This window comes from Eulemur rufifrons, chromosome 4, assembly GCF_041146395.1.
Source record: "Eulemur rufifrons isolate Redbay chromosome 4, OSU_ERuf_1, whole genome shotgun sequence".
NCBI classification, from domain to species: Eukaryota; Metazoa; Chordata; class Mammalia; order Primates; family Lemuridae; genus Eulemur; species Eulemur rufifrons.
Window position 1 is genome coordinate 10,298,813 of NC_090986.1, and position 27,759 is coordinate 10,326,571.

Consider the following 27,759-nt stretch of genomic DNA (forward strand, 5'->3'; position numbering starts at 1 on the left):
TTTCATCTTAAGATGAGTTGTCTGATAATTGCTCTCTTTTAAAAATCATTTTGCAGGCACTATGGAAGTTACTGAAGCAGCTCTGGTAAGGGACATTCTGTATGTCTTCCAGGGCATAGATGGCAAAAACATAAAAATGAGCAACACTGAAAATTGTTACAAAGTAGAAGGAAAGGTACAGTAACATAAAATCTACATTAAAATTTTCAAAAAGAAAAAAATGTCATGAAGTTGAGATAGTGAGCTATTAATTTATAAAGTGGTATTGAGATTTCATAAAATTGAGTGTACCAGTCAAGTTGCACCCAGTTTAAAATCTGGTTTATGTTTCCCTGCCCAGTTTGTGGCTGTGTGATTTTGTCATGGGGCCCTTTGTAATTAATAAATATGTGCTTCCTTTCTGTGTGTTTACTGATGTGGCTACCCCACCTGGCCGACTTCCGCACCCTGCTACAGTGATGTCTGAGTTACCTAAGGACAGAGGTCCAGCTTGTCATCTTTGCCATTGGTACAGGATTCCGGATCAGGGATCTTTGCCTTTGTTTCCTTCTTCTAGAACCTGCCATTCCCATGGTCCCCTCTGTGGTATAGTGTTGCACTCTGTCCCTTAGCCCTTTCAAAGAGTACTGAAGTGGCAGACTGTGCCCCGCCAGGCATCAGGTACAGGTCCCAGGCAGCCATTCTACAGGGTGACTTGACATGAGCTCAACGTTCCCTTCATGGTGTTTTATGTTGCTGCTGTCACCTGATGTTTTTTCTTTCCTTTTAATGATGGCATATTAATTACTTTTAACTTTTATGTATTGAAGCCTATGTATTATAATATTAATAGTAGATGTACACGTCGTTGAGAAAAATAATAATTGAAATTCTAGTATTGATTTTTAACTGTTGATATATTTACTCTTTAGGCAAACCTAAGTAAATCTTTGAGAGATACAGCAGTCAGACTTGCTGAGTTGGGATGGTTACATAATAAAATCAGAAAATACACTGACCAGAGGAGTCTGGACCGTTCCTTTGGACTCGTTGGTCAGGTATGTTTGTTACTACTAGAATGTTTGGGATGCTGTTTGCTTTGGGAAATGCTTAATCTACTTTAAATCTTACTCTGAAAATAACTCTTAAGAGGGTTCTTTTAAAATAAAGCAGCTTTGATGGTCAGCAACTATATCAGTCAGGGTCCACTTAAGAAAGTAGAAGCCACTGTAGGTATTGACAAGAATCATGGAATATAGCAGATAGGTCGAAGTAGCTGTTAGATGACTGTGAAAGCAAAAGAAAACTGATGAAAACAGAGGTGGTAACAGGCAAAGAGAAGAGGCTGGGATTATCAGGTCCTGAAGCTTGGAGGAGGGCCCTGCAGAGGAATGCTCCCAGCTGCTGCCGTTCCCCAGGCGGCATAGGAGAAGCTGGAGATGGGAACCCACGCAGCTGCTGCCTGCGCCGCCATGGATGGGCACTGTGGTGGAGCAGCACATGGGTAGGAGGGAGCTGGTCTTCCCTCCTCCTGCTGGAACCGATGGGAGCCCAGCCCAACCATGTCCCAGCCCTTTGTGGTTACGTGGCATATGGTTTTGTACACAAGGTGATTCTTGGGCAGTAATTATTGCCAGTGAACTCTCCAGTGAAAATTACTGAGACAGAACCATCAGACAGTTGTGTCCTGTCAGCATGGTGTGGCACAGCACTGTGGCTAGTGAGTGGGAGCCATGCTTGAGCTTTGAGTTGAGCCAGCCCAGGTTCGGGTTCTGGCATCACCCTTTAGCAGTGGTGGTGTCTTGCACAGGCTGCCTTGTGCTGGCCTTGGTTTCCTCATGTGCAGCGTGGAGGGCATGATGGCCTCCAGCACGGTGAGACAAGGGGAGAGTGGCCATACAGCCGATGGCCTGCTGCTGTTCTCCCTCTCTTTGGGCGGATGGCGAGGAGCGGGCCTGGGCTCCACTGCCACCAACATTGAGTGACATTCTCGAGGCAGCTGAGGCTGATGGGCCATCCCTCCCAGGAGCAAGCTCTGCGGTCTGTGAAGTCTTGTCCCCTCCCCCGAGGGACCATTTTATCATGTCTTTGTTTATTTCATCCCCTTAGCCATGCAAATTCCACTGATATTTACTAGTCAACTTCTAGACATGAAGCAAAACAAACAGATGAATACAAGAAAACTAAATAAACTATAATACAGACATTTTATTCCAGCAGACTGTTTGGTAATCATTGTAGTAGTATCATGCTATTTTATAGCACTGAATGTTAAAGCCTCCTCTTTTATCACCTTATTGATTTTTATGATAACTCTTAAAATTACCAGGGCAAATATGAATTGTCCCCATTTTGCACCTGTGAAAATCGAATCTCAGAAGGGGTTTAATTGATTTAACCAAGTTGCCCTGACTCGTAGGTGGCAGATGTGGGCCCAGGGTATGACAAGTGACTTCCACTCTGCAGCTCTTTCCATTCTACTTCCACTACCTGCTGTTTAAAGTCACTGCTCTGTACCATCCAATTGCTGAAGAAACAGTGGTTTAGTTTATTAGGCGAGTCATTAGTGCTGTTGCTGGGGTGATCACATGTCCCCGAGAGCAGGGCGGAGGTCCTGGTCTGTGCCCATCGTCCTGGTGTCCCCACTTACTCATCTTGAATACACATGGTGCTGGAATGCTGTCACTGTAATGTCATTATTTTTGTTTAGACTGCTTGTAAACTGACCTGCACACTCCTGTATACTTTTATATTCTACATGATAGGTGATTTGATGATTTTTAGTGATCAGTTTTTTTGTTTCTTGAACTTTTGTGTGTGTGTCTGCCTGCCTGTGGAGGTTGGCATGGAGTTTGTAAACGCAATGCTGTGCTTCAACACCCTGTGCCAGCACCTTCCTGCATCTTCTCATTTATCCCTCCCTGGGTCAGTCAGCCAGCCAGGCTCAGGGCGGTGGGGGTGGGGCGGGGGGAAGCAGACACGGGAGGCCTGCGGTGCTTCCTACAGTGGGAGCCCAGGGTTCACCCTAAGACCTTTTTCCAAAGTCTAGGGCGTTTCTTCTTGCAGATCTCACTCTTGATATATTCCTTTGTGTTTACAAAATTAGTATATTTTATATTCATTTTTATAGCTGAAAGGATGATAACGTTCACTTTGGTGCTAGTCCACAAAACCACAAATTAGTAAAATAAACCAGTAGCTGGCTGATATGTTGCTTTAACACGTGCAGAAAAGCACGGAACATGCATGCTTGCTTAAAGAGAGCAGGTTTGCCTTTTGCAGGCTGCATCTGTTTAGGCTCTGGAAAAGCCAGGCTTCCCTGTGGGTCTTGGTCTTACATCCCAGAGTTCACAGCAAAGGCTCTAGTTGCAGGATGACCTGCAGGTCTGTGAAGGTGCCTCTTGTAGGACTGATCTGTCGTTTTGACTTGACCCCTCTTTCATATTTAATGTTGGAGATGCACAAAGGAGTTTGGGAAGGGAAGACGAGTAGTGCAAACAAAAAAAATTTAGGGGATTTGGCTTGACTTGTCAATTTTTAAATTTTGTCAGTTAAGAATATTACAAAAATTACATTTTAATTCTAGAAATTTAGAAGGGACATAATCTTAAGATAAAGGATCACTCTCTAAAGTGATTATGGTTTTAACTTCATGAAAACCATACTACATTTTTTTATTCCTCTTCTGCAATGTTTTTGCTTTTTGTACTAAGGAACAATAATTCTTGAATGTTATTAAAGTATATATTGTGGTTAAAAATTCTAGGCCATTGACAGAACTGGAATTTAGATCACACCGAACTGTGCCTGAGCTTTATCTGAAAGCACCATGCCTTTGCACTTAAAGTGAATCAGTGTCCTGCTTTAATTATACTTTTCCTTTCAAAACAGAGCTTTTGCGCTGCCTTGCACCAAGAACTCAAAGAATACTACCGATTACTCTCTGTTTTACATTCCCAGGTAAATATTTTGTTTATAATCTCCTCATGATTTGAACTTTTAGAAAATTGAAGATATATAGGATATTTTAAGTTACTTCATATATTTTAAAATACAGCAATCTGTTTCATAACACTATTTGTAAGATCCGAGTATCTGTCAAGTTTCAGTGTATCTTAGAGCCAATTAGTTGCTAATTTTTAGGGTCCTGTCTACCAGTTAAAGGCCACTTGTAGCTTCAAAGTACTGTTGTTTTCTCTAAGGTTACCTTATACTCACTTCGTGTGGATTAAGAAATGTGATGTGTTCAGTTATTTGTACCTAAACATTCTGTCTTCACTGTTTTTCAGCTGCAGCTAGAGGATGATCAGGGTGTGAATTTGGGACTTGAGAGTAGTTTAACACTGCGGCGCCTCCTCGTTTGGACGTACGATCCCAAAATAAGACTGAAGACCCTTGCAGCCCTGGTGGATCATTGTCAAGGTCACTTTGTGTTTCTTTCACTTTATTTCAGAGCTTGTTTGGGGAGAGTGCCATCCAGCTTTGCTTTTGTGTCCTGCCCTTTTGTGTCTTTAATGGCCGTAAGTATGTGGATTGGATACAAGTTAATAACTGTGGACTTAGAGGGAAAATAACCGGTTGCCAGCATGGTCCAGTATTTATACTTGTAGAAGTTCTGGGTGTCATGGAAATGCAGGCAAGAAGGAGGAAAGGATTTCTCCTTTTTGTGGTCCTCAGTGTTAGGACTCTTGACATCTGCTCCTTTGAACTTGTCTCCTAACTGGCAGCCTGTCCTGGCATTTCATTTTTTTCTTTCTTTCCTTCTGAGATTAGGGGCCATGTCCGTGTTTGCTGTCTCCATGTTGCAAGTTTCCATATTTGCATGTCTAGTTTAGGCCTCTCTTGGGCCTATATTTCTATTTGTCTTCTGAACATTCTTTCTCACTGTGCTACGTTAGCCAAGAACCTCTTTGTCTTTTCTCTCCTTTGTAACATTGGGATCCTAATAGTGGTTACCTCTTAGGGTTGTTAGGCCTGCATAGGGATGGACTCCTTGCTCACTGCCATCCTCTGTCCTGGGTGATTCCTGGGACCTGGAGGTCCACGTTCATGGCCACACTGTCCGTACCCTCCTCCTTCTTGGCACTTCCCTCAAAAAACAAAGAAGTCACACACAGGAAATAAATACCTGGGTTTTCTCCAGGTACCAGCACTCCTCTACGGTTGGGTTCCCACCAGCTTCCTCCTAACCTTACTTTCAGCGCTCTGGCTCTCTGTGTCCAGCTAGCCGCTGGAGCCGTGTCCCTGCCGCACTCTGGTCATCTGTGCTCTGTGCATGCTATGGGTGCTGTTGTAGGAACCGCTAACTGACCCCGGTTTTCTGCCTCACCACCCCACTCTGCACACCTGCTAGAGCAGTCTTCAGGACAGGGCAGGCCAGTCCTGTCCTTTCAGTCGTTCAGTGATCTGATAAAATCTTGAATTCTCAGCATAATGTCAGGAAGTCTTACTGTGCTTACGTTCCTGGACCTGATTTTTGCTGTTCCCAGTGCTTCACATGAAGCTCTTTGCCGGGTTACGAGAGTTGTTCTTTCAACACAAACCAGCATTTTTCACATGTGTTGCAGCCAGTTAATAGGTTATGGTATCAGTTAGTGAGACTAGGGTATTACACCAAAAAAAGCTTACGTATTGATTTATAGAACTTTTATTTTTTATATGTATTTGTGTATGAGTTGCAGTACGAAGTGCGAATCTTGACATGTCTCAGTCAAAAAGCTGTGAGAAGTCAGGTGAACTCTAGGTCATGTAGCTAGTTGCTTTTTGCTGCTGAAAACTGCTTCGCAGTCATGAAGGGAGAAGTGACTGCCTGGGGTTTTGGAAAAGTTAAGGTTTTCCAGGTCAGAAAGAATCTCGGTCTCTAGGACCTGGACTCATCATATGTTACTGCTGCTTCTAGGTCTAAAGTGGCTTCAACTGTCAGAAAATGAATGCACTTTATCTTGATTACTTGGCCATCTTTTGTTAGTGTGAAGTGATTGGTTTGTCCTTGTAAATTTGGGTGTTTTCCCCCATTTCCCCCCCAGGAAGGAAAGGAGGTGAGCTGGCCTCGGCCGTCCATGCCTACACGAAAACAGGAGACCCGTACATGCGGTCCCTGGTGCAGCACATCCTCAGCCTTGTGTCTCACCCCATCCTGAGCTTCCTCTACCGCTGGATATACGATGGGGAGCTTGAGGACACGTACCATGAAGTAAGGAGTGACGTGTGCTTCTGAGACTTGGGTTTAAAAGCGTGGACACTCAATCACTCTTTTTTTTTTTTTCCCCCATGATTACCAATTTGAACGACGTGCGCGGTTTGCACAATGCTTTGAAAGCCAGTTATCTCATTGACAAGACATTTGTATTTGGTTAGTGGAAAAGTGTTATCCCAATTTGAACAGTGAAGAACTCAGCAAGCCAAACCTCTTGTCTGAGCTTACTAGCAGGTTGATGGCAAAGCAAGGACTAGGTCTCCTGAGTGCTAGCGCAGTTTTCTTTGTGGGGCAGTATTACCGGTTCTGTTGCCTTGCATGATTCCTTTATAAACTCACTCTGGCTAACTGTGGTACTGACAGTTTAAGTGAAACAAGGTATTTGTATAAGTACTGAAATATTGTCAGTTCTGCTGTAATGCAACATATGTTTCTTAAAAATCATTGTCATGCAAAATCACACAATAAAACCAGAGGGGCTTTGGTGCGGAGTAGGGTGAGGGCACCTCACTCAGAACCTTTGTCAGCAACAATGAAAAAGCAGAAAAGTGGTAACCTAATAATGTGTGTGAAATGGTTAAGAAACACCTAAATACTATAATAAATATGATACTGACCTTGAAAAAAGCCCTGACATTTGCTTGTGGAAGTCAGCCTTGGGGTCTGCAGATCATGTGTTTTGTGAAGAGGGGAGGGCCGGCATCTGAGACAGGACGCTGGCACGGGATGCGCTTGCGGTGAGGTGGCAGGTGTGCCCTGTGTGTGGGCTCAGCTGGGTGCTGTTGCCTGAGCTCACCTAGTATTTCTTACGGATGAACTTGCACATAGCAAACATGAAGTTTGCAGTATGTTCAAATTGTTTCCTGACTTATCGGTTGTGCTGTTATTGTTTTTAAAACAAGCATTATAGCAGAACCGACGGTATATGGTAGTTTGTGTGCGTGTGTCTGAAACACATGAACAGCACCACACATGTGCATCCATGTCATGCAGGTTGCTCAGTCTGTCTCATAGCTCTTTCTGTGACAGTGTTTGTAGTTTTACTTCATTATTGCGCACTGTTTCTTACTGTGTGGACAGGTCCATTTTTATTGAGCAGCTCTCCTGTTGGTAGAGATTGTATTCCTTATAACTTTTAATGTTGCGAACATTATTAAAATGAGCATCCTGTCATGTGCCTCCCTGCAAGTACTTAGGTGTTCTCCATGGCAGCTGCTGGGAGGTGGCACTGCGGGGCCAGGGGTTCATGCTTCTTGCCGTGGTGAAGTCTGGAGTGGCTCTCTCAGCTGGCTCTATTGCCAGCTTTCTCTTAGGGTTCTTGTTCCTCCATCCTGGTCAATACATTATATTCCCCAACATTAATAAAAATATTTTCATCTAAGGTACGAAGTGTGACATTGCGCTAGTATGTTGATTTGCATTTGCCTGGTTACTAGTGAGACTGACCTGCTTTTCATGCTTATTGGTTATTTTTAGTTCTTCTAATTGCCTGTTTGTATCCTTTGCCCATTTTCCTGTGGATTTGTTTTTTTTTTAGGATTGAATCATGGATTATTTTATATATCTGAGTATCTTGTATATGTAATTGTACTTTTAAAAATTATTATTTTAAGTGTTTATTTTCACATTATTTCAGACTTATAAAAAAGTTGTAAGAATAGCATGAAGAATTATTTTACTATTGAGTGAGCCTTAACTGACTCCCTAAAAGTTTTACCATTTTTTATCATACACTAAATTCCTCTGTTTACCCAAGTCTATTTCTGGACTCTCTTTTTTTCTGTTTGTTTTTGTTTGTCAGTACTATTTAAGTAATTCCACTTTATGGTTTGAAATCTGGTAGAGACAGTCCTTACCCTTTGTTCTTTTTATAGTTTCTCTGTTTTTTTTTTGAGACAGGGTTTCTCTCTGTCACCTAGGCTAGAGTGCGGTGGCATCATCATAGCTCACAGCAACCTCAAACTCCTGGACTCAAGTGATTCTGTTGCCTCAGCCTCCTGAGTAGCTGATACTATAGGTGTGCGCCACCACGCCTGGCTAATTTTTAAAAAGTGCTTTGTAGAGGTCTTTCTCCACTCATGGAGACTGATCCGTACCTCTCTAGAACATACAAAAAAATTTAAAAATAAAAAAAAAAATGTTTTGTGGAGATGGTTGCTATTGTTGCTCAGGCTGGTCTCAAACTCCTGGCTTCAAGCAATTCTCCTACTTCAGCCTCCCAAAGTGCTGGGGTGACAGGTGCAAGCCACTGTGCCCGGCCTTCTCTGTTGTTTTTGCATGTTTATACATAGATGTGAATCAGCCTGTCAATTCTGCTAAAAAGTTTTTTGTAGTTTTTATAGGGATTGCTTATTGAATTGTAGATTAAGAATGTAAATCTACAATTTAGCAAAGGGAACCTTTGCTAAATAAACTATCTTTTCAAAAAAATATGAATTGAAAGCTTTGAACGGTGTTATGCTTTTATTTTACTATTGATTACCTTAAAGTTTTTCAAAGCTTTTTGAACCTATATCTTTCTAAATGTTAAAGTCATGGATAAACTAGTTTGTTTAATCTCTTACCCTGTTAAGGTGAGGAATTTCATACCTGCATACCGCCATACACTTAATCTCTGTTGCTTTCTTTTGATCTAGGTTATTTTATTATTTTGATTTTTTTATATGCAATTTGTAAAAATTGCTTTCCCTTTCAATATTTTAATTTGTTTTGCATCAATTATTTATAGTTATATATCTGCATCTATTATTTACCACGAAGCTCAATAACTGTAACTTTTATTGAGATATGCATATGGAAGAGTGCACAAATTATAAGGTGTAACACTTACACTTAAAAACTAAGCCACCAACCAGGTTAGGAAACAGCACCTATCAGCACCCCATTGTGTCCCTGTCACTGCCCTCTTCTCCTTAATGGTAAACATCATCCTCACTTCAGGCACTATAGTCAGCTTTGTCTTATTTTAAATTTTAGGTGGAATCATAGTGTTCATATTAAAATACATTTACATGCCATCTGTGGGGAAGCAAACTTTGTATTCATCAGAGTTAAGTTTGATTATTTTTAGGTCTATTTCTGGAAAGTATCATAAAATTGTTTAATTAGAACTTTAAGTGAGACTTAATTTTTCAAGATTAAATGGAGACTTAAGGTTCTTGTAGTCTTCAGTTTTTATCCTCAGGATGGTAAGGTGGTAAGGAAACTTTTAGGTATTGGCTTTTCTTTTTCTTTGATAGAGTAAGACTTGTCATTTTTACTGCATTTGTGTTCTATTATTTCGTAATTACAGGACGAAGTGAATTTTTGAAGCTGTTTAAAAACCTGCGCAGTTGAATCTCCTGACCATTATTACAATAAGGCAAATTATCTGAATTTTAAAAAGTTGTTGTTTGAGTTTATGGAAGTATGAGTGATTTTGTGATTATAATTTGTATACTGTCAGCTTAGCTAGCTTTATAAGAAACACCTTGACCAACTTATAAACCAGAAATAAAATGGTATACAGGCAGTCCCCGAATTACGGACAACCCGACTTGTGGCATTCCTTACTTAGCAACGGGTTCCCGAGGCTCTCCATAATGATAATTTATAATGAAATAATTAAATTAATGGTTCAGAAATTAGTTTCTTCTGTGCATGTAAACAAACTTGCATGGCATAAGTAAGGTTTGTTGGCACAGTATCTTTACGCCAACAGCTAGTCTCTGTTTCTGTGGTTGCTTACACACAGCATTACTTTCGTCTTTTTTATTCAATTTTGTGAGATTGTTTACCCTGATGACCATGACTCCAAAGTGAAAGTCCACTGCAAGTTCAGGTGAGCCTGCAGCAAAGAGAAAGGTGATTTTGTTGGAAACAACAGTAGAAATAATTAAGCATTCGGAGAAAGGCCAGATGCCATCACTTGTTAGGAGAGCATCAGGCTTCAGTGCTCAACTGTCTGAACAATTGTAAAGGATAAAGTCAGAATAACAGAATATGTGAAAGGCAGTGCTCCAATGATAGCGTCAGTTATTACCAAGCAGTGTAGTGGATTAATTATTGAAATGGGAAGGCTATTTAATGATTTGTTTAGAAGATCAAAAGAAGCATAACATTCTTATAGCCTAGGAATTAAAAGAAAGAGCACAATACTTTCTGCAACTTACTGTAACAGTCAGTCCAGGTGCTACTATTATTATTACAGTATTACACTGAATTATTATTACATAGGAGCCATCATACCATTGCAGTTGTTGTTGTTATGACCTTATGTGTGCTGTTCATCAGGGATCTGAGTTACATGCAAATCCGGCCGAAAGACATTTTTGGGATGGTATTTTGTCCATAACCCAGGGACCGCCTGTGTTAGTGTTTTCAGTTTTGAGGCTCACCTTTCTATCACACCTTAAAATAGGACCATACAGAACTAAAAGATAATCTTTTCAGGCAACTTTTAAAAATAAGCATTGTAAAATGATAAAAAATTGTACATTTTTATTTAATAATCTGTATCCTACTCTTCTGTCCAGTAGTTAATATTCAATCATCATATGAATTTGGGTGATTTAACTTTTTTTTTTTTTTTTTTGAGACAGAGTCTCGCTTTGTTGCCCGGGCTAGAGTGAGTGCCGTGGCGTCAGCCTAGCTCACAGCAACCTCAAACTCCTGGGCTCAAGCAATCCTTCTGCCTCAGCCTCCCGAGTAGCTGGGACTACAGGCATGCGCCACCATGCCCGGCTAATTTTTTCTATATATATTTTAGTTGGCCAGATAATTTCTTTCTATTTTTAGTAGAGATGGGGGTCTCGCTCTTGCTCAGGCTGGTCTCGAACTCTTGACCTCGAGCTATCCACCCGCCTCGGCCTCCCACAGTGCTAGGATTATAGGCATGAGCCACCGCGCCTGGCGAATGATTTAACTTTTTTAATGACTGCTGATCAACTGATTTCATAAACCTGATTTTCCATAGAGGTTGGAGTAGGAATTGTCTGGATCTTCATACTACGAGGATATATATTGCTAATAACTAAAATGAGAGTCAAAGCCACAAGCTATCCTTTTTGAGTTTATTACTTAATTTCTAATTTGTAATACTTTTTTTTCTTGAGAAAATATTAGTGTACATTTTCTAGCATCCAGGTTTTTAAAATAGTCCTTCAATGAACCACTAATTCTTTATTGATTGCCTCCCTTATGTGTTATTCAGACTCACGTATTTATTTCTTTTCTTGATAGTAATTATGAGACTAAAGAGTTGGTAGGGAATGTGGAGAGAACTGGGCAAAAAGCTGTGATTGATTTTCCTCTAGACTTTTTTCTCTCATGTTGTTAAACATTGATTCCCTGAGGTGGGCCAAGAACAGACCCTAAGACTAGTGCCATTTAAATCTGGGGCACTTCTTTGAAGAACTCTTGTTTCTTAAACTATGTATAAGGCAAACTTTCAGTTTTTATTTATTTAAAAATAAAATACTAAATAAGTACCCATGTCTATCAAGTACAGTATTAGAATTAGTAGCTCACATTATCACTTAGCAAACTTAGCTCTTGCCTCATCGGCAAGGCTTTTTTTATTTTTTTTTTATTTTTTTATTTTTAAATGTTTTTCTTCTGATTTAATTTTAGCCTTCTAGTAAAGTTGCAAGAATTATGCAGAACATTCCCAAGTACCCTTTCCCCCAGTTACCTGCATACTGACATGTTATGACATTGATTTCATCCCCCGTTCCTTTTTTAAAAAAAAAGATTCTGTATTTACTGATACATGTATACTTAGGATCTAAGGTTAGATAGAGCTTCAGAAGTTCAAGGTTTGTAATTTCTTTATTTGCTCTTTTGTCCAACTAACCCTTTGTGTCCCAAATGCTCTTGTTTGGCATCACAAGTTTTGCTTGTGGAATTTTTCAAAAATGCATCGTGGTTGATAGAGCTAAAATTAATCTTTCTTGACATAAGTATATCGTGTCCTTTGTTGTGGGCCTGCTGTGCTGGATACTGCAGTGTCAGTGGGCTTATCCTACCTGCCAGTTTATCTAGTTATAACTCATCTGACTGCTTGACCTCTGGGGTAGAGCTTAAGAGCTTTGGTTCTGAAGTTGTGGCTCCCTCAGTTCCTGACAGCTCTGTATCCTGCGTGACTGCCTTCACCTCCTTGAGCCTCCCCTTCCACGTCTTCCAGATATGCCTGTCTCATGAGATTTGTGTGTGAGAGAGGGTTGAGTCAGACACGTAGTAAGTGTGCAGTATGTAGTCTGCGGTGACTTTAAGGAGAACTTAGGGTAGAATTTGAATATCTTCTATTTCCAAGGTGTCTATGGCCTTTCTCTTATTTATTTGTAGTTCTCTGACATCTATTTTCTGTTAGACTAAATTTGTAAATATTCATTTAAGTCTCTAATTATTTTTAGGAAGATTCTCTTTAGTTTAATATATTTACCATAAAAATTTGGTAGTTTAGGGAATTAGATTGTGTGCTTGATCATTATGTAATTAAAATTTGGGGATTTTGTCTCTTTGGTTTCGATGTTGGTTAATTTTTCCTCAGTCTGCCTAAAGTGAATTATAACTAGGTTGTAAAATTGCATTTCTTTAAGTGTATGGTTAACTCTAAGTAACTCAACATGAACTTTTATAATAATCCATTTAATAATAATTCATTAAATATGTGCATAAGGAAATGCTACTTTCTATAATTAAAAGAAAGTGTAAAATATCAATAAAGAGATAGAAATAAAAAGGAACCAAATAGAAATTCTGGAGTTGAAAAGTAAAATAACTGAAGAGAAGAAAATCACTAGTGGAGCTCGGCAGATGTGAGCAGAAAGGAGAAAACCAGCAACCTGAATGTGGGCAGTGGAGGTTATCCGGTCTGAGAACTGAGAGTAAAAAGGAAGGCGAAGGAGAGCCTAAGAGACTATTCCATGCAAATTTGATGAAAAACATTAATCTATACATTCAAGGAGCTCAAAAAACTCAAAAGTAGGACAAACTCAGAGATATACAACAAGACACGTTACAAGTTGAATATCCCTTATCAGCAAGGGGACAGAAGTTTGGGATTTCGGATTTTTTGGATTTTGGAATGCTTGCATTATACTTAACAGCTCAGCTTCCCTAATCCAAGAATCCAAAATTTGAAATGCTCCAGTGCACCTTCCTTTGAACATCACGTTGGCACTGAAATTGTTTCAGATTTTGGAGCATTTTGGATTTTAGATTTTTGGAGTAGAGATACTCAGTCTATATAATCAAGACTGTAGAGAGCCAACAATAGAGAGAAAATCTTTATAGCAAGCAGCAAGTGGGAAAACTCATCTCTTACTAGGGATGCTCAGTAAGATCAACAGCTGATTTCTCATCAGAAACCATGGAGGCCAGAGGCAGTGGGAGAATACAATCAAAATGTGGAAAGGAAACAGCCTATGGTTCAAGAAGTCTGTGTCCAACAAAATTCTCATTCAAAAATAAGGGGAAATTAAGACATTCTCAGATAAATAGAACCTGAGAGAGTTTCTAGAAACAGAAACTACCAAAGCTGATTCACTGAAAAATAGAAAATCTGAATAGACCTGTAACAGGTAAAGAGATTGACTCAGTAACCAAGAAATTTCAACAAAGAACAGCCTAAGGAGCAGATGATTTTTCTGGTGAATGCTATCAAATATGTAAAGAATTAACACCGATCCTTCTCATACACTTTCAAAAAATAGGATACTAAAGAACACTCCGTAACTCATTTTATAAGGCCAACATAAGACAGAAGAAAACTACATACCACCATGCCTCATAAGTAGAGTTGGAAAAATCCTCAGTAAAATACTAGAAAACAGAATTCAGCACCATATTAAAAGGATTGTATACCACAGCCAAGTGGGATTAATCCTGAGGATGCAAGGGTAGTTCAACATAATCAGAGTCAATCAACACAATACATCATATTAAGGCAATGGAGGGAAGTAGCACAGGATTAACTTGATTGATGCTAAAAAAGCATGTGATGAAATTCAACACCCTTTCATGATAAAAACACTCCAACCAGGAATAGAGAGGAACATACTTAATGAAGGGCTTCTGTGAAACACTGACAGCTAACGTGCAATGGTAAGAGACTGCATGCTTTCTTTGAAGTCAGGAACAAGACAAGGATGTATACTTTCAGCAGTGTGCTGGAAGTTCTAGCAAGGACAACTAGGCATGGCAAGAAAAGAAAGAAGAAAGAAAAAAGGAAAGGCATCCAGATTGGGAAGGAAGAAGTGATACCATCTCTATTCACAGATGACATCATCTTATATATTAATATACAGAAAACTGAAAAGAATCCACACATACGATAGATATAGGTAGGTAGAGAGGTATATCTATATCTGTCTAATAAGCAAGTTTGCCAAATTAGCAGGATACAAGATTAATAGCAAATATCAGTTAAGTTTCTATGTACTTGCAATGAGTACTCCAAATAGGAAATTAACAAAACAATCCTACTTACAATAGCACCTGAATAAATAACATACTTAGGGATAAGTCTAACCCAGAAGTGTGAGACTTGAACAATGAAACTATAAAATGTGGAAAGACAGCCTGTGTTCATGGATTTAATATTGTTAAGGTGTCAATACTCCCCCAAATAATCTGTGATTTCAGTGCAATTCCTATCAAAGTTCCAAGTGCCTTCTTTGCAGAAATGGAAAAGCAGATCTTCAGACTCACAGGGAAGTATGGGGGCCCTGGAACCAGAGCAGTCTGGGGTGAGAAGAAAACAGCCAGAAGCTCCAGACTTCCTGACCCGAAACACACTGTGGCACAGAGTAATCAAAACAGTGTGGTACTGGCAGGATTATAGGCCTATGGGTCCATGGAATAGAATGGAGAGCCCAGAAATAAACCTTCATTTTTGTCAAGGTGGTTTTCAGCAAAGGTACCAAGACCACTCAATGGGACAAGAGTAGTCTTTTAAACAAATGGTACTGGAACAATTGGATTGCCACATGCCAAAGGATGAGTTTGGATCTCTGTCACATGTCACGTGTAAAAATTAGCTCAGAATGGATCAGACATCTAAATGTAAGAGCCAAAGTTATAAAACTCTTAGAAGGAAACATAGGTGTAAATCTTTGGGACCATGGATTAGGCAACATTGTCTTAAATATGTCACCAAAGGCATGAGCAACAAAAGAAATTGGACTTCGTCATAATTAAAAACTGTGTACATCCAAGGACTCTTTTGAAAAAATGAAAAACCACTCCCAGAATGGGAGAAAAATATTTCCAAATCATCTGGTGATGGCCTAGTATCCCATCCCAAATATATAAAGAACTATCACACTCAATAAGATAAATAACCCAATTTAGAAAAGAACTTGAGTAGACATTTCTCCAAAGATGATACAGAAATGAACAATAAGCACAGGAAAATATTCTTACCATCATTAGTTATTAGGGAAGTACAAATCAAAATCACAATTAGACACCACACCCAGGAGGATGGTAAAAAACAAAACAAAACCACCATCCAGAAAATTATCAATATATTGGCAAGGATTTGGAGAAATTGGAAACCTAATACATTGCTGGTAGAACTATAGAATGGTGCAGCCACTATGGAAAAGTTTGGCACTTCCTCAAAAAGTTACGATGTCACCTAGCAGTTCTAGTATATATACCCAAGAGAAATGAAAACATTTACATAAAAACTTGAACACCCAATGGCAGCATTATTATTTATAATAGTCAAAACGTGAAAACAACTCCAATGTCTACCACCTGGTGAATTGATAAATAAAATATGGTATATCCATACAATGGAATATTATTCAGCCTTCACAAGAAATGAAAATCTGATACTTGCTGCAACATGTATGGACCTTGAGAACATGTGCTAAGTAAAATAAGCCAGACATAAAGGGCCATGTATTGCCTGATTCTGTTCATATGAAATCTCCGGAATTGGCAAATCCATAGAGACAGAAAGTGGTTAGTGTAAGGGCCTGAGGAGGGAGAAAGAAACGAGTAGTGACTTCTTAGTGGATATGGCATTTCTTTTTAGGGTGGTGAAAATGTTTTGAAATTAGAGAAGTGATGTTGATTGCAGAATTATATGGTGAATATACTAAAAACTGCTGAATTGTGTAGTTTAAAATGGTAACTTTTATATTGTATGAATTTTATCTCAATAAACAAAAAATAAAGTGTAAAAGCGTTGAAAGCAGAAATGTCTGGTGAGGGATGCCAGCTACATGTGGCTCCTAAGGTTTCTCTCCTGAGTCATCTTCTGTCTCACTGCTGGAGGTAGGTGTCCCATTCACCTGGTAGTCACCGTGCCTGAGCACAGCCCCATGGTTCTCACCCTGCACACCCCTTAGGCTGCACTTTGGAACCTTGTAGGGAGTTTTAATATGGACTGATGTGGCCATGAGGATTTCCCAAAGCTCCACGGTTTTGCCCCTGGTCTACCCACCCTCTGATTCCCTGCAGCACCACCCAGAGTCGGGCTGGGCCCCTGCAAAGTTCTATAGTTGAGGGTGATGGAAGGAGATGAGTCCGGATTGCCACCTCCTTCCATGCCAGCTGTCTTTTCTTGGGAGTTTTTCTGTGAAGGAAAAAAAGGTTTAATAGTCAATTGAGAGTGGATAACACTATGTGCTAGAGAAATTCTGTTGTAAAGATCTCTGTTTAATTTTGCTCTATCCAGTGTTTCCAAAGTTCTTATCAAATTGGTGATACGGTAATATGTGTTTTTTGTTAACACATTAAATAAGAATGATGAGCGGCTATTTCAGGTTACCTACAACAACTTAACACGTGATGTGAAAATGCGTGGTTTCTATTGGTGACAAAGTCACAGGGACTGTGGTTTGTTATTTACATTTATAATTGGAGGTAAAGCTAAATTTCAGATAGAGGTTAGTGAAAATGAAAATGACATTATTTTCCCTTCCAAGTTCACAGGCCCTGTGTTCTCTGTCCGTAGACCCCAGTAAAGAGCCCCCAAGCTAGAGCAGGACCTGGAGCCTTTCTTTGACTTGGGCTCCTGTAAACACGAGGAAAGCAGGAGCTGTCGTGGCGCTGTGGGGGGGAGAGCTGCATTTCTGTAGAGTCACCAGAAGCCTGAATGTACGTGGGTGTCTGGTTCTTCCTGCCCAGGAGGCCGTGCGGTGCCAGTTAGTCAGCAGCAGGGACACCTGGCTCTCCCCGTCTGTCGGTGTGAACGTGGCTGCTCCGTAACCTCCCTGCAGGAGGCTCCTACCAGTCTCAGGGCTCTCTCCGTCTCTGCTGATGGCTGATCAGAGCCCACTTCAGGTGTGAAGACTTCTCACTGTTGCCCTTCCTGGGAGCTTGTTCAATGCTGAAAGTCACCTATTTCCACGGAGAGGCTTCTCTCCGAGTCTCCTGGTGACAGGCATTGAGCAGCTTCTCTCGTAGCCACCTGTGGGTTTGGCTGATTTGTAACCAAAAGATGAGTTTTCACTTATGCGTTTTATCTGGAACTTTAAGAGAAACTTCCAGATGGCATTTGGGCTTTCCTATTTTTGGTGTGGTGTCATTAAATGCTGCCTCTAAGTCTAGCATTTGGGATATTACTTTTAACAATAAAAAAGGTATGCATCTTTACCCAACAGTGCAGAGAATAGTGTACAAATTTTATTTTTTAAATTTTTCTTATATTGTATATTTGCAAAGGCAAGCAAAAATAGAGGGCTGTAAGAATTTAGAAGGTATTCTGAATGATTAATTTGGAAAATACTTTCAACATATGGGGAAAAGTTTATTTTTGGCTCTTAAAAGTAGTACTGTAGAAGTAAGCCAAGTTTTTCATTGTGTTATTATTATAATGCTATCTGGGGAAGCTATATGGTTAATCCTTCTTGTAGCTAACATGGCTTCTCGTCCTTATACACTGAATAAGGTAAACAAATTATGCCAGTATCTGCAGGTTATGAACAAAGTAACTCAGTGTTAATTTGCCTTTTGGATAGTAAAGGTGCTTCAGCAAGGAAAAGAAGGGAAAAGTTAAAAATAAACTATGTTGTTTTCAAAATTAGAAAATTTTCAGACTTGCTTCAAATACTTACTTAAATGCTAAAATACTCTAAAACTACATCATTGAATTTGACTGTTTGTGAACCCTAGATAATGATAACGCAGAATATCTCTGTGGATCCAATTAGCACTCTTTTTTTTTTTTTTTTTTTTTTTTTTTTTTTGAGACAGAGTCTCACTCTGTTGCCCAGGCTAGAGTGAGTGCCGTGGCGTCAGCCTAGCTCACAGCAACCTCAAACTCCTGAGCTCAAGCGATCCTACTGTCTCAGCCTCCCGAGTAGCTGGGACTACAGGCATGCACCACCATGCCCGGCTAATTTTTTCTCTCTATATATATTTTTTAGCTGTCCATATAATTTCTTTCTATTTTTAGTAGAGATGGGGTCTCGCTCTTGCTCAGGCTGGTCTCGAACTCCTGAGCTCAAACGATCCGCCCACCTCGGCCTCCCAGAGTGCTAGGATTACAGGCGTGAGCCACCGCGCCCGGCCCCAATTAGCACTCTTGCTATTTTGTTCCCTTTATCTTTATATTTTTGCTAAGAATTATTAAAATTTAAAAGTTTATCATATGTATCTTACTATCTTGATGTCTTTTTATGCCTCAGCCCTTGAAATATTGTAATTTATAAGTTTACCTTGTAAACTACCCTTTGTTATACAAAGAACCGGACCAGTTCACCCATTCCCGGGTCCTGCTGCCCTTATTTCCTCTAGGTGTGGCCCTAGCAGAGCCTTCTTTTGGTAGCTGCCTGCATGATTGGCAAGTTGAAGTTGGAATGTTTTATGGTCTGTATTAATGGATCTGGTTCTTAGAAACTAAGTTGCTCGCTAAGAAAATTACCCTCTTCATTTCTGTTTTTAGTAGGGAGGCCTTGGCATTTGTCCAACAGTTAATGAGAAATCATGGTACAATTATGTTTTATTTTTTTTCCTCAGTTCTTTCTGTGTTTGACATAATGGTGAAAATTAAAGAACCTTGAATGGAAAATGCATCAATAAAATAAAAGCATATCGCAATTATATTCTGACCTTGGTTTTTTCCCCCTCCTATAACTATATATTTTTTACAGAATTAATTATATTCTAAAGTGTACCCATGCTCTTTGTGTTTGCTACGAGATGTTTGCTAGTAGAGTGATTGTGTCGTACTTTGCCCTTAGATGAAGCAGTGCTTTTATAACTTCTAAACATTGCCTGCATTGTCTGAGGTTTTTTTATGGTTTAAATTAAATTTTCTTATTGTTCGTACTGATAAAAATCTGTTACATTTCAAATATCAGGATAAATTAGTGTGTTGTCTGTAAAAACCAGCTCTTCTGTGTAAGTGATTAACAGATATACGATTTATATGCAATTTGAATGGCTGCAGAGTAGTCTCGGCACAGTGACTGGGTAACAGTTGAGCTGACTCACGGTGTGCTTGTAACACTGTTTTATTCCTGTCAGGGGTAATTTAAGTATATGCTGAAGTGATGATAGCTTCATTATAGCAGTACTATTCTTTAAAGTAGTCATTAGTTATGTATTTTAAATTAGAAAGATTACATAAATTTAAAAAATCTAAAATAGGTCAGTGAATGCTTTAGTCATTTAAATTGATACCTAAAGATGAAAGATTTTAGTTGAAAATAAGTATAGCAATGTCTTCTCTGTGGTCATGAAAATGTTGGCCTTTATTCGTAATGCCCACTTATGCAGGAGACTGCACATAATTGATAACCATCTAGCTCTTGCTTAAAAGGATCAAATATAAGACTTTGACATCATTAAAATTTGTTTCCTCAAATATTTACCCTTGGAAGTAGATTTCTGTGAAGTTAAAAAAAATCATTGAACAGTATTTTTTTTTTGTTTTAAAAACATTTATAATTTCAAACATTTTGATCTTATAAACAGAGGGAAAAAATTACAATTTATCAGTAATCTCATCATGAACAGATAACTTCTGTTAATATTTATATGTATACCCATTTTTTACTGTATATTTGTGTGTATATCATCATGCATTGTATTTTGTGACCTTTATTATTTTTTTCTTAAGGTAAATAATGAACATTATTTTATGCTATTAAATATTTTTCTTCTATACCAGGCTTCTTAAAATGATCTCTGAAACTCCTGCATAGTATATAAAACTCTGTATTTTGTGAATACAGTCATCCCTCAGTATGTGTAGGGGATCAGCTCCAGGACCCCAGCAGATACCAGAATGCACACAGACCCAAGTCCCGTGGTTAGCCCCATGAAACCTGCGTATATGGAAAGTGGGCCCTCCATGTACTTGTGTTTAGAATCCTGTGAATACCGTGTTTTCAATCTGTACATTTGGTTGAAAAAAATCCTCCTGTAAGTGCTCCTGCACAGTTCAAACCCATGTGTTCAAGGATCAACTGTATATGCATTTCCCCCTGGGAAGAATTGTTGTTTTTCACTGGATTTTTAGAAAAGTTTGTCATAGTTAAGAAAAAACTTTATTTTTAATAGCTACATGATATTTTATAATTCATTTATATATTCCTTTTTCAGACATTTATTAACTTATTGGAAGTGTAATATACCCTGACCAAGAATATTTTAATTCAGTAATGTGAGGATAATATTTTGTTCAGAGTTTATTCATCTTATTCACAAATGAAACTGTCCTAGGATATTAAGTTAATTTTTGGTATTTTTAGAAATCAGATGTGCTGGTGCTATACTAGTTTCATAAAATAAACTGGGACATTCTGAATATTTTTCTGTGATCTAGAATACTTTAAACATTAAGAATGATGTCTTTGTAAAAAAAAAAAGTTAAGTAGACCCTGTGCTTTGCATTTTGCATTTCCAATTTCTTCTGAAGATACTAGGCTTTTAGGGTCTCCTCTCTCTCTCTTCTTGAGTTACTTTTGGTTACTACATTTTGCTAAGAAATCATTAATTTTGTTTTGATATATATGTAATTGCTAAAAGCAATTTAAAAATTCTTTAAATCTATTTTGTATTTGTGAACATATCTTCCTAGTCAGGGTTGTGTGTTGTTCACCTGTTAATGATTCAGGATTTATGGAAAGAGCACCAAAAAGGCACTTTTAGTGTGATACGACTTCAATGGATTTTTCAGTCTGACCAAGGAACTCAGCTGCCATGCGTCCGCAGCCAGTGCTGGGTCTCAGAGCATCCGGCTTCTCATCTGAGATGCTGCCAGGTGCTGAGGTCGTGGCCCCGGTGCCATTTACCCCTAAGAGGAAGTGGGGCTCCTTGGATAAGCGGCTGACTCTAGTACCTCTTGGGAGAAAGGAAGCTGAGCCTGTAGCATCTTCCCAGTCTGTAGGACTCAGGCTGCTCGAAGAGACTCCCATCTCCCCAAACCGGGAGAAGTGGAGTGCCAGTAAGGACGATATCTCTGACGGGTGGGAACACTTGATACGCTTAAATCCATGTTTTAATGATAATAAAACAAAAAACTAACTGGTCATCTTTGGAAGATGGTAAATAGAGGCAGTCTCAGGTGCCTCCTCAGCAGTTCTTGATGGAGTAAATGATTTTTCCCTTTTAATTGTTGATGTAGTTAATTACGATGATAGTCTCTATGAGGCTTCCTTAAGCTGGGAGGACAGGTGGGGGGTTAAATAAATAGGGCTGGCCCAGCCAATCAAGAGAAAACACCATCCAGAAGAACTGCCCCCCCCCAATGAATTCCAGAGTAATGAAATATCTGAGTGATACAAATAACACAGTGGAAATACTGAAAGAACATGATGGTGAATATTTCTATGATCTAGGAATGGGGGGAGATCCTTAGGAAGACAAGAAGCTCAGAAGCCATAAAGGAAGACAGACATTTATCTTTATATAACAAAACCAAAACAGAAACATGGAACATACTATAATACTATAAAGAGTGGCAAATGGTTAACTTGGAAAAATCAAGTTTGTAATATTGTATGATTTACAAATGATCACTATCCCTAATATACAAAGAATTTTTGTTTATTGATAATAAAACAAACAGAATAGAAGGATAGGTGAAAGGCATGGAGAGAGATCAGGAGTGAAGGGAAGCAGATGGAAGGTAGGGTTGTGAAAGATGCTCAGCTTCACCTACCTGATTGGCAGCATCTAAAATGAGCAAGGGTGCACGATGCAGGCGTCCTGCGGGTGGGAGTGTCAGTTGACACCACTGCTTGGAAAGGAGATCTGGCATTGTCTATAAACATTAAGATTACTTCAGCTCAGCAGTTGTGCTTTTATAAAACAGGTGTAGAAATAAAAGCACAAGTCTATTAGGGCAGAATTGAAAAATGAGAATGGCCTCATTCTGGGAACAGTAGCGATTGGATTTTCTCCTCACCACGCTGTGTTCCTTCTTAGGTGCCGGTCGGGGAAGGTGAGGAAGAAGGTTCTTGGGCACAGGTGGTCCCCAGGGAGCCTCCCAGGGTCACTTCCCACAGTGCCACTGTGTGGTCACGTGTGTGGACAGCAAACTCTGCTGTGGACGTCTGAGCCAAGGGGCTTTTCTATGCGTGCACGGGCACATTAGCCTGCCTGCCTCTGTTCCAGACTTGGGGGCTCTGCAAGACCGAGACAGGCAGGCAGATGGGCAGGTGGCAGATTGATGGAAGGAATACAGCTGCGCCTAAAAGGGAGGAAAATAACGGGCAGGAGTTGAGTGCGCAGCCAGCTCTGGAAGTCTGCACTGTCACTAGGATAGGAGGAGCTATTAGGAGACCCTCGGACTTGGATCCTTGGGATTACCCTGTAGAGGCTGTAATTGTCATGCTAAGTCTCCAAGAAAAAGTGTAATTGTTTTTATTATACATTGGTTTTAAAATCTGGGAAATATATAATATAATTCAAATGAGAGATTTCTGTCCAAAATGTTTTACAAAATAAATGTTATTGTATAAATGGGTAAGACTCTGTACCTGGAGAACTTGGCTTTCTGGAAAAACTTATTCTTTGATGTTGCTGTTAGCTAATTTTTTGCCATAAATATTTTTTAATGTTACAATGCCCCTCTGCTTTCAGTTTTTTGTAGCATCCGACCCCACAGTTAAAACAGATCGACTGTGGCATGACAAGTATACTTTGAGGAAGTCCATGATTCCCTCGTTCATTACTATGGATCAATCTAGGAAGGTGCGTGGGAAGACACTTTTGTGATTTTTATGTTTTATTACTGTGTATACTTGTGTTATGTGACAAAACTAATTTTTAGTTAAAATTTTGTTGTATTAATGTTCTTGAGGTAAAGTATATGTTAATTGAATATAGCAACATAATGTGTATTTGTTAATATATCTTTTGACTTTCTAGAATTCACTTGATGCTACAGTAGATGCTTTTGTTACTTAGTTTTTGATCAATAGCCAATTTGTAGCTTATGAATATTTATAGTATTTGTACAATTTTAATTTTATATAAAAGTAATCATAGGATATTTTCCTTTTTAGGTCCTTTTGATAGGAAAATCAATAAATTTTTTGCACCAGGTTTGTCATGATCAGACTCCCACTGCAAAGATGATAGCTGTGACGAGGTCTGCAGAGTCACCCCAGGATGGTACGAGATGGTGGTGGTGGGGCTAGGGATGCTGTGATGATGGTGTTGGTGTGATGACGATGATAATGTGATGATGGTGATGGTGGTAATGATGCTGAAACGATGATGATGCTGTGATGATGGTGGTGATGATGGTGATATGATGATGATGATGATGTGGTGATGGTGGTGGTGGTTGTGATGATGGTGACGGTGGTGTTGATGCTGTGATGATGGTGATCGTAATGGTGGGGATGTGATGATGATGATGATGATGATAATGATAATAGTGATGGTGGGGATGTGATGGTGGTATTAGTGATGATAGTAATGATGATGGTGATGATGGTGTTGATGGTGGTGTGATGATGGCAATGTGATAGTGATAATTGTGGTTGTGAAAATGGTGGTGATGGACATATCGAGTGCGATGTGCACTGTCTGGGGAATGGACACGCTTGAAGCTCTGACTCGGGGGGGGGGGACAAGGGCAACATACATAACCTAAACTTTCGTACCCCCATAATATGCTGAAATAAAAAAATGTGATGGTTGCAATGTTATATATAGCTTAAATTATTTTTTGTTCCATAGGATATACAGATTACCTGAATTTTCTAGAACACCTTAATATTATACATAGTATGATATATATGTAAAATATCTATTACTATGTAAATTTGTAATTTCTTTTTTATATAGTGTTAAAAAGTATAGATGTAGCTATTTTATCTTTCTTAGTAATTTGTGTTACTTTTTTTAAATGATAAAGTAATAGTGTGCCAAAGTAAGAAAATAAAGGAAAGAATTTTGCTAATGGTAGCCATGCTTTGGGACACAAAGGCTTGTTCAGAAATCAGCAAGGATGTATAGTCAGTGTTTATTGTAATAAAAATGCAGTTGAGCCCCTGTCTGCATTGACAGCTCTGTGGCATCCTGCACTCCTGTGCTCTCTCTCCGACTTCTTCCCCATTTGCTGTTTGTCCCAGCCACAGTGATTGTGTGGAATTTTGAGTATAGCTAACTTAAGTTTATAGCTTTCCAGTTATGGCTGTATTTGCTATTTATATTGTCATTTTGATTCATTCAAAAAGCTTACTTTGCATAGGATATTGTGGTATGCATAGAAAAGATGATAGGAATTCACCATAGTTATGCCTTTCATGAGCTTATTAGTCTAGTGATGGAGGTGAAGTATACAATAAGATAATAAAGTAGAACATGATCAGTGAAATGAGATGTACAGGGATAGTGAAAGTGCTGTAGTTATTTCCAGTGAAGTATCAGGGAAGAGGGAGGAATTGACCTGACCCTGAGGAAGGGGTGGGATTTGGTCATGGGTTACTGTGCAGCCTGGGAAGGGGGAGAGCATGAGCAGAGCGCAGGTCAGAAATAGTAGGGATTTCACGTCTTTGAAGATCACAGCAAAAATAAAGAAAAGATTTTTGAGAAGAAGCATGGCATGGTTAGAACTATTTCTGTAAGTTATTATTACTATGGCTACTTTACAGTGTGACAGCTTAGAGAGACACTAGAACTTGGTATATGAACTAGGATAGGTTATTGAATGTGGCTTTAGTTATGGATGTTTTGGAATGAGATATTTAGCAGGAGTGTTAATAATCGATTGCAGAGACGGAAGAGTCAAGGATGATAGTAAAATTCTGAGCTCATGAGGCTAAGGGGTGAGTGGCAGAGAGTTTAGGAATAGATGGGCCTGAGAGAGAAGATTTTTAGTTTGGGGCCATTTGATTTTCAGTAGACGTCGTAGTGGAGATTTCCAACATGTATTGGAAATGCTGTACGGAAACTCCAGTGACCGGTCAGGGCCTAGTGAAGAGATCTGGGAAGCACCTGCCTTACCATGACAGCATGGGATAATGCTGGGTGGGGCCCAGGAGCTCCCGCGGTCAGGGCAGGTGTCCCTCAGTGCTGGGAATGACACCGTCCCATCCCTCTTACCTCAAATGCATCCACACCCCATTTTGCATGGACATTTTGGGGTCCGTAGACCCCGGGTTATTAGTTCCTGGAACAGAGAGATGTGATCCAATACAGATTTTTGGGAAATGCCAACATTTAAGAGAAGAAGGAAGAAGAGCCAGGAGAGCAGTTGTGTTGTTAGAGTTTTGACCATTCCCTAGTGCCTATAGAGGATGACCCACAGGAGAGGCACTAGATGTGCCCAGGGGGTCAGGCGCCCCATATGCCTGGAGTAGAGGAGGCTCTCTGTGGAGGCCACCACCTCAATTCAATTGCTGCTGCTGCCATCTGCTGCTGCTATGCTGTTATATTACTGCTAATACTATTGCCAACTGCTGCTGCTGCTATGCTATTATACTACTGCTGATACTACTGCCAATTGCTGCTACTGCTATGCTGTTACAGTACTACTAATACCATTGTCAGTTGTTGCTTCTGCTATGCCGTTATACTACTGCTAATACTACAGCCAACTGCTGCTGCTGCTATGCTGTTATACTACTGCTAATATTACTGCCAACTGCATCTGCTGCTATGCTTTTATAATACTGCTAATTCTACTGCCAACTGCATCTGCTGCTACACTACTGCTAATACTACTGCCAACTGCATCTGCTGCTATGCTTTTATAATACTGCTAATATTACTGCCAACTGCATCTGCTGCTATGCTTTTATAATACTGCTAATTCTACTGCCAACTGCATCTGCTGCTACACTACTGCTAATACTACTGCCAACTGCTGCTACTGCTATGCTATTATACTACTGCTAATACTACTGCTAATACCACTGCCAACTGCTGTGCTATTATAATACTGCTAATACTACTGCCAACTGCATCTGCTGCCATGCTATTATACTACCACTAATACTACTGCCAGCTGCTGCTGCTGCTATGCTATTATACTACTGCTAGTACTACTGCCAACTGCATATGCTGCTATGCTATTATACTGCTGCTAATACTACTGCCAACTGCATCTGCTGCCATGCTATTATACTGTTGCTAATACTACTGCCAACTGCATCTGCTGCCATGCTGTTAAACTACTGCTAATATTAATACCATGGACAACTGCAGTTGCTGCTATGCTATTATACTAGTGCTAATACCACTGCCAGCTGCTGCTGCTGCTATGCTATTATACTACTGCCTATACTATTGTCAACTGCCGCTGCTGTGCTGTTATACTGCTGCCAGTACTACTGCTTACTGAATCTGCTGCTATGCTATTATACTACTGCCAATGCTACTGCCAGCTGTTGCTGCTGCTGGAATGCTAATATTATACTACTGCTAATACTACTGCCAATTGCTGCTGCTGCTGCTGTCCTGTTATACTCTTGCTACTGCTGTTACTGCAGTCAGCCCTCTGCGTCCACTGGTTCTGTATCTGCAGTTTTAACCAACTGCAGATAAAAAAATATATATGTAAGAGAATAACAATACAATAATAAAAGTAATACAAATGAAAAATATGATGTAGCAACTATTTATGTAGCATTTACATTGTAGTAAGTATTATAGGTAATCTAGAGATTACTTGTATGGGAGGGTGTGCATAGGTAATGTGCAAACACTAGGCCACTTTACATGAGGGACTGAGCACCCCTGGATTTCAGTGTCCACGGGGGATGACTACATGCTGCTGCCGCTGCTCCCCAGTGACGATGGCTCCTGCCGTCCCCTTCCTCCTGTCCATAGCTGCCAGGGTCTGTGGAGAACATGCTTTCTGCTGCTGAGTTTATAGTGTAGTTTGGAAAATAAAAGATATAAATCCTAAAAGACTAAGAATAATACAAAAACAATGGAAAGTATCAAATTTAGATTTGTGAAAAAGTTATGAAGATTTAAAAGTTAGAATAACGAAGAAATAAAAATTTAAAAACTGTAGCACAAGATATGCCTAAACCATTAAGGATCAAAGAGCCCTATGAGAAAGCTCTGGATTTTATGTCTTAATATACTGCTTTGGGCTACAATTGATTAGTATTTATTTAAACCTTTTCTTTGGAATGGAGATCTTTAATGACTCAAACAAGGGTACAGTAAAA

The 27,759-nt window shown here is 39.5% G+C and overlaps 1 protein-coding gene across 3 annotated transcripts in view; it reads left to right on the top strand.

Moving 5' to 3' along the window:
• Positions 1 to 27,759, top strand: part of TUBGCP3 (tubulin gamma complex component 3) — an 86,651-nt gene that overhangs the window by 22,834 nt on the left and 36,058 nt on the right. For all 3 annotated transcript variants that reach the window (XM_069467024.1, XM_069467025.1, XM_069467026.1), the window contains exons 7-13: positions 57 to 175; positions 912 to 1,037; positions 3,871 to 3,939; positions 4,269 to 4,401; positions 6,006 to 6,172; positions 23,207 to 23,317; positions 23,632 to 23,740. In XM_069467024.1, the coding sequence (XP_069323125.1) occupies positions 57 to 175; positions 912 to 1,037; positions 3,871 to 3,939; positions 4,269 to 4,401; positions 6,006 to 6,172; positions 23,207 to 23,317; positions 23,632 to 23,740 (834 nt within the window). The remainder of the gene's footprint in view (positions 1 to 56; positions 176 to 911; positions 1,038 to 3,870; positions 3,940 to 4,268; positions 4,402 to 6,005; positions 6,173 to 23,206; positions 23,318 to 23,631; positions 23,741 to 27,759) is intronic.